The 7745-nt window shown below is 43.2% G+C and overlaps 1 protein-coding gene and 1 long non-coding RNA gene across 3 annotated transcripts; both read right to left on the bottom strand.

Annotated features, from left to right (window-relative positions):
* Positions 1-3215: 3215 nt before the first annotated feature.
* On the bottom strand, positions 3216-4015 carry LOC139027056 (uncharacterized). Of its 2 annotated transcripts, XR_011479088.1 has the most exons (3): positions 3568-4015; positions 3440-3531; positions 3216-3406 (listed from the first exon to the last, which is right to left on the bottom strand). It is a non-coding gene; the product is annotated as an uncharacterized lncRNA (long non-coding RNA). The 2 variants fall into 2 exon arrangements; XR_011479089.1 differs by lacking the exon at positions 3440-3531 and having other exon boundaries at positions 3551-4015.
* Positions 4016-4064: 49 nt separating this feature from the next.
* Positions 4065-6406, bottom strand: pi4k2b (phosphatidylinositol 4-kinase type 2 beta). Its single transcript, XM_024145184.2, has 4 exons — positions 6304-6406; positions 6050-6183; positions 5604-5663; positions 4065-5336 (listed from the first exon to the last, which is right to left on the bottom strand). The coding sequence occupies exons 2-4, from the start codon at positions 6095-6097 to the stop codon at positions 5163-5165; spliced, it is 282 nt and encodes a 93-aa protein (XP_024000952.2). The 5' UTR covers positions 6098-6183; positions 6304-6406; the 3' UTR covers positions 4065-5162.
* Between the last annotated feature and the right edge of the window lie 1339 nt (positions 6407-7745).

Raw genomic sequence — 7745 nt, 5'->3', positions numbered from 1 at the left:
GATCAGTTCCTGTATCCATAGTTCTGTCTGTGAATGTAGATGATCAGTTCCTGTATCCATAGTTCTGTCTGTGAATGTAGATGATCAGTTCCTGTGAATTTGAGAGTGGTTACATATTCTCCAGCATCACGCCTCAACCAGCATCACGCCTCAACCAGCATCACGCCTCAACCAGCATCACGCCTCAACCAGCATCACGCCTCAACCAGCATCACGCCTCAACCAAGTGGTGGTGACCTTTGGGTTGCTTTTTCAAATCCCATAATTCTTCCACAATGTTGTGTTATGTCAACAAGCAAGTGACTACATCAAGCTTGTGACTCTACAACATGTTCTTTATACTGTTTGGCAGTTTGTTTTGGTTGTTTCAGATGACTTTGTGCCCAGTGGAGGTGAATGGTAAATGATGTATTGTCATTTTGTGGTCACTTGTTGTTGTGTGGAAGGAATATAATATGTTTCTGAGCCCTTCTACATTGGTGTTGATGCTACCATGGTTACGGATAATCATGTATTAATTGTTAATAATGACGAGTGAGAAAGTTGCAGATTTCACAACAATCATGTCCCCCCAAAAAACACACTAAACCTTTCACCATCACCAATAACAGTGGAGGTTGGGATTTTCTTGTGGGTATGATGTTTGTGCATCTGTGACTTTCTCACTCGTCGTTATTGGTGATTGTCGGTAACCACGGTATCATCCACACGATTGTGGACGTTGTTCAGACACGTTGTTGTTCTTACTTGGACAATGGAAGTCACTACAGAGTTACACAGTGCATCGTTTGCTATTCCTTTCCTGTTCTGGGTGTGACGGATGTGAAATGGCTAGCTAGTTAGTGGTGGTGCGCGCTAATAGCGTTTCAATCGGTTACGTCACTCGCTCTGAGACCTTGAAGTAGGGTTTCCCTTTGCTCTGCAAGGGCAGTGGCTTTTGTGGAGCGATGGGTAACGATGCTTCGTGGGTGTCAGTTGTTGATGTGTGCAGAGGGTCCCTGGTTCGCACCCGTGTCGGGGCGAGGGGACGGACTAAAGTTATACTGTTACATGGGCTCAACACGGTCTGAAGCCAACAAAACAAACGGCACTTGCATCCAACCAATTTGTGATCACAAGGGTGATGTAGTGATTTTGTGTTCTAGGAATATGGGACCAAATACTAAACTTTTGACTACTTTAAAACACTATAAGTGAATTGGTCAGAATACTTCTGACACCTTAAAGTGGGGGGGTACTGGATACATAAAGTGCTTTCATTTCTAAACGATGAAAATACTCTCAAATAGACGTGGCGCAGCGGTCTAAGGCACTGCATCTCAGTGCTAGAGGCGTCACTACAGACCCTGGTTCGGTTCCAGGCTGTATCACAACCGGAGGTGATTTGTGAGTCCCATAGGGCAACGCACAATTGGCCCAGTGCTTTGGCCAAGGGTAGGCTGTCATTGTTAATAAGAATTTGTTCTTAAACCGACTTGCCTCGTTAAATAAAGGGTTAAATGAAAATACAAAACTGTTATGACCTGGAGGTATGGCTCAGGGTGACTTGGGGTCAAACCCTCATCCATGTCACATCCTCTCACCTCACTGCTTCTCTCACCCTTCAAACCTTCACCTCTGTCTCTCTCTCTCTCTCTTCACTTTAAGCTCTCTCATTGTATCAAAGTGCTGGAGTACAGAGCCAAATCAACATCATAGCCACTGTCCCAATACGTTTGGAGCTCACTGTACATGCACAACGACCATGGAAGGGGCACTTTATAGATTAAATATTCATATTATTCTATAGAGTGCTGGGGAGTGTTCTATGTGTTCTTTGTGTTCTATGTGTTCTATGTGTTCTTTGTGTTCTATGTGTTCTATGTGTTTCTTTGTGTTTAATGTGTTCTTTGTGTTCTTATGTGTTCTATTGTTGTGTTCTATGTGTTCTTGTGTTCTATGTGTTCTTGTGTTGTTCTTATGTGTTCTTTGTGTTCTATGTGTTCTATGTGTTCTATGTGTTCTGTTTGTGTTCTATGTGTTCTAGTTGTTCTTTGTGTTCTATGCTGTTCTATGTGTTCTTTGTGTTCTATGTTCTATGTGTTTCTTTGTGTTCTATGTGTTTCTTTGTTTTTCTACGACTCACACGGAGTGTACGACACATTAATACTATGGTGTTATTGATGTACGTTTGTTTATGTGTAACTCTGTGTTGTTGTTTGTGTCGCACTGCTTTGCTTTATCTTGGCCAGGTCGCAGAGAACTTGTTCTCAACTGGCCTCCCTGGTTAATAAAGGTGAAATAAAATTTAAAAACATTTAAAAATGAGAACACCTTCCTAATATTGAGTTGAAACTGTTGAGCGTGAAAAACCCAGCAGCGATGCAGTTCTTGATACACCCAAACCGGTGCGCCTGGCACCTACTACGATACCCCGTTCAAAGGCAAATATTTTGTCTTGCCCGTTCACCCTCTGAATGGCACACATCACACAATCCATGTGTCAAGGCTTAAAAATCCCTTCTTTAACCTTCCTCCTCACCTTCATCTACACTGATTTGAGGTGGATTTAACAGGTGACGTCAATAGGGGATCATAGCTTTCATCTGGTCAGTCTATGCGATGGAAAGAGCAGGTGTTCATAATGTTTTGTCACTCGGTGTATATTGGAAAGACACCAAGCGACAACATACTTACATATTCATATTGCTATATACAGTATTTTTTATTTATTTATTATGGATCCCCATTAGTTCCTGCCAAGGCAGCAGATACTCATTCTGGGGTCCAGCAAAATTAAGCAGTTTATACAATTATGGCCTCCTCGCATCCTGGCATTAAACGCATACCCAACGAGTATGGCCTCCTGGCATTAAAAGCATACCCAATGAGTATGTACTCCTGGCATTAAATCATACCCAACGAGTATGGACTCCTGGCATTAAAAGCATACCCAATGAGTATGGACTCCTGGTATTAAAAGCATACCCAATGAGTATGGACTCCTGGCATTAAGCATACCCAATGAGTATGGCCTCCTGCATCCTGGCATTAAAAGCATACCCAATGAGTATGGCCTCCTGCATCCTGGCATTAAAAGCATACTCCATTTTAGAAATGTCACGTACTATATAACCTATTGTTGTATACCCAAAATGGCTACTATTTAGAAGTCTGGCTATTGGAACACGACCATAGTGAACATTACAGAGATGAATGAAGAGAAGGAGTTCACATTTTAACCAATCCCAAATTTACATTTATTGTTTCCAACATTTAAAAAAAATACAATTCTACCTTTACATTCATTATACGCAGGAATAGAAAGTTCAAGATGCATAAATTATGAAAAACCCAAACAGTGACTGTGTCACCAACGGCACCCTAATCCTACATAGTTCACTACTTTTATCCAAGAAAAGTGCAACTTTGTCTATTGGCCCTGGTCAAAGTAGTGCACTACTTTGTCCCTATAAGCCCTGGTCAAAAGTAGTGTACTCCTTGTCCTATAGGCCCTGGTCAAAAGTAGTGCACTACTTTGTCCCTATAGGCCTGGTCAAAAGTAGTGCACTACTTTGTCCCTATGGCCCTGGTCAAAAGTAGTGCACTACTTTGTCCCTATAGGCCCTGGTCAAAAGTAGTGCACTACTTTGTCCCTATAGGCCCTGGTCAAAAGTAGTGCACTACTTTGTCCCTATTGCCCTGGTCAAAAGTAGTGCACTACTTTGTCCTATAGGCCCTGGTCAAAAGTGGTGCACTATGTAGGGAATAGGGTGCTGTATGGGGACGTAGGAAATGTTTAGCAAGTGTGCGAATGTCCTTATTTTTCCTGCCCATTGGTGGGAGATTAACGGAAGACTCAGCAATATGAATCATCAGCATAGCAGGGTAACTTCCTGTTTACAGACAACAACAAATCACAACAACAATATAATAAAATTCTGCCGGAGTTCCACTTTTGGGGTGAAGAATCAGGCCGGGATTCAATCTGTTCGTTGGTTTATAGACTTTGAGGCCTTTTAAAAAGGCACATTTCTGATTGGATCGTTCGAGCATAGCGTTGTCGTTGACTGCCATGTGACATACGTAGCGTTTCCTGTGAATGGGATCTCTGCGAACGCTGGAACATTTGTCTGTAACCTGCGATCAGATTGAATCCCAGCCTCCATCTTGGCAGATTCTATTGTTGTCGTTTTTAAAACAGGAAGTCCCCCCCCCCTGCACGTGCCTGATGACATCATACTGCACAGCGTACCTTGAGTTTAACCCACCACCCATCCATAATAGCCAAGAGCATATGTGACCAGCAAATTCACGTACATGTCAATCAATTATACATTCATCGCTATGAAAAATTACCATCGAGCGCATCCAAAAAGCCACTCAAAAGTAGTGCTATTTGGGACGACACATTGTCAACAGTATTCCCTCTGGTTGAAATGTCTCGGAGACACGTTGCTCTATTTAAATATAAACTGTAAACTTACATTCAAGCAACATACATTGTATTTAATCCAGTTTTTAACATGATTTAATTCCTTCAAAAAAAAGCCTTTTTCTTTATGCTTATATTAAAATTATTTTGGCAGTAGCGCAGAACCCGACGACACTGTTCGTGTATCCCAAATAGCACTATATTCCCCTAAGTGCACTAGCCCCTATGGGAGCCTCTGGTCAGACGTAGTGTAAGACTGGATAGGGAATAGGGTTCCGTTTAGGACGTCCTGGGTTCTCCTCTGAGCTCAACACACTCAGGATACGTCCCAAATGGAACACTAGTCCCTTTATAGTGCACTAACCCCATTGACCAGGGCCTAATGTAGTGCACTATAAAGGGAATAGGGAGCCATTTGCGATGTTTACCCAGATGTGTGATGTCCAACTCCAAACCAATCCCTCGGGAGGAAAGATGCTCTGAGAGTCTCTTCATTTCTCTCTCTCACCCCCTCTCTCTCTCTCTCTACCAGGAGGGTAGGTCATTGTGTTGCAGAGGAGGCTCCCTCTCTTCCCTCCTCATCTCTCCACCCTGTCCTCTCTCCCTCCCTCTCCAGCCATCCCTCCCTCCCTCTACTAGGAAGAGAAGAAAGGTCTCTTGCAGTGGAAGGTCTGAGTGAAAGCTGTTCCTAATGTTACCACCCTCCCCTGTCCTCTCTCCCTCCCTCTCCAGCCATCCCTCCCTCCCTCTACCAGGAAGAGAAGAAAGGTCTCTTGCAGTGGAAGGTCTGGGTGAAAGCTGTTCCTAACGTTACCACCCTCCCCTGTCCTCCTGTCCGGCGTCTCTCCACCACGACTCTGGGCATCTGGACCAACTGAATGGGAGTTTTATTATCCTTTAACGCCTGGCTCAGGTTTAAGATCTAGAGAGGAGAGACAGGAGGAGAGGAGAGAGAGGAGAGGAGAGAAAGGAGAGAGGGGAGGAGAGAAAGGAGAGAGGGGAGGAGAGAAAGGAGAGAGAGAGCGAGAGGAGAGAAAGGAGGAGAGAGAGAGAGAGGGGGGGGGAGAGAAACAATCAAAGACATACAATTGGAACTTTAGACCAGAGTTTAGACCAGTGCACTATATAGGTAATAGGGTGCTATAGGGATGTATCCACAAGGTCAAAGGTAAACAGGAAGAGAACTCACCTGTCCTCTCATGACTGACATCTGCTTTTCAAACATGGTCTTGTCAAAACCTTTATCTGCCTGAAACACAAACAGAGAGAGACAGCGAGGGGGAAACAGAAAGGGGGAGAGAGAGAGAGAGAGAGAGAGAAAGCGAGGGGGAGACAGAAAGAGACAGAGAGTGAGACAGAGAGAGAAACAGAGAGAGAGAGAGAGAGAGAGAGTTAGTTTCTGTTGACCACGTAGCTAATAGTTGTGGTTGGTTTTTGAAATGTCACATGGTAATGTTGGATGGTGTCAGAGTACCACACTGACATTCTATGACCTCTCACCTCTGGAGAGAGGGAGTGAGTGAGATAGAGAGAGAGAGAGAGAGAGAGAGAGAGAGAGACAGGACAGAGGTATATATATATATAGAGAGAGAGAGAGACACACAGAAAGAGAAAGAAATATCAGTGGATATCTACCATAAACATTTCGTAGAGGTCTTCACAGAGGTCCTGGACGAAGTTCATGTCTGACAGATGGGACAGCACCAGCTCTCTGGTCTCCTGGGAGAAGGGTACTTTAGCCTGGGGCAGACACGCCCAATGGAACGGGTCTATAGGGGACAGGACAGGAAGTAAGGGGGGGTGTGTGTGTGTGTGTGTGTATGTATGGATGTGTGTGTGTGTGTATGTATGTATGGATGTATGTGTGTGTGTGTGTAACAGTAACTTACAGGCTCTCCACTCATCAGGGTGTTTGAAGGGGAAGGCCAGGCCGTTGTCTATAGCTGCTATCTGGATGGCCTGATAGAGAGATACATGTATTGATTAGCTACACATTGTTCTGTATTGATTGATGGTTGTCTATAACCTGGTCTCTACTCTCTGTTCTGTCTGGTAACTAGTCGTCAGACAGTCTTACATCATACTGTAGTGTTGAATGGTAACTAGTCCTCTGAGACAGTCTTCTATCATACTGAATGGTAACTAGTCCTCTGAGACAGTCTTATATCATACTGTAGTGTTGAATGGTAACTAGTCCTCTGAGACAGTCTTTTCTATCATACTGAAATGGTAACTAGTCCTCTGAGACAGTCTTTCATCATACTGAACGGTAACTAGTCCTCAGACAGTCTTCTATCATACTGACTGGTAACTAGTCCTCTGAGACCGTCTTCTATCATACTGTAGAGTGTTGAATGGTAACTAGTCCTCTGAGACAGTCTTATATCATACTGAATGGAATAGTCTCTGAGACAGTCTTATATCATACTGAATGGTAACTAGTCTCTGAGACGGTCTTATATCATACTGAAGTGGTAACTAGTCCTCTGAGACGGTCTTCTATCATACTGAATGGTAACTAGTCCTCTGAGACAGTCTTCTATCATACTGAATGGTAACTAGTCTCAGACAGTCTTATATCATACTGAATGGTAACTAGTCCTCTGTAGACAGTCTTCTATCATACTGAATGGTACTAGTCCTCTGAGACAGTCTTATAACATATTGAATGGTAACTATCTCTGTGAGACAGTCTTTATCATACTGAATGGTAATAGTCTCTGAGACAGTCTTATATCATACTGAATGGTAACTAGTCTCTGAGACAGTCTTCTATCATACTGAATGGTAACTAGTCTCTGAGACAGTCTTATCATCATACTGAATTGGTACTAGTCCTCTGAGACAGTCTTTATAACATAACTGAATGGTAACTAGTCCTCTGAGACAGTCTTCTATCATACTGATGGTAACTAGTCCTCTGAGACAGTCTTATAAACATACTGAATGGTAACTAGTCCTCTGAGACAGTCTTCTATCATACTGATGGTACTAGTCTCTGAGACAGTCTTATATCATACTGAATGGTAACTGTCCTCTGAGACAGTCTTCTATCATACTGAATGGTACTAGTCCTGAGACAGTCTTCTACTACTGAACGGTAACTAGTCTCACCGTATCATCATACTGAATGGTAACTAATCTCTGAGACTACAGTCTTCTATCATACTGAAGTGTAACCTAGTCCTGCAGACAGTCTTATATCATACTGGAATGGTAACCGTGGTAGTCGTCTGAGACAGTCTTATAACATACTGATGGTAACTAGTCTCAGACAGTCTTATATCATATGAATGGTAACTAGTCTCGAGACAGTCTTACTATCTACTGA

The sequence above is a fragment of the Salvelinus sp. IW2-2015 genome, unplaced genomic scaffold (genome assembly GCF_002910315.2).
Source record: "Salvelinus sp. IW2-2015 unplaced genomic scaffold, ASM291031v2 Un_scaffold7062, whole genome shotgun sequence".
Lineage (NCBI taxonomy): Eukaryota > Metazoa > Chordata > Actinopteri > Salmoniformes > Salmonidae > Salvelinus > Salvelinus sp. IW2-2015.
This window is presented reverse-complemented; position numbering and strand designations above follow the sequence as displayed.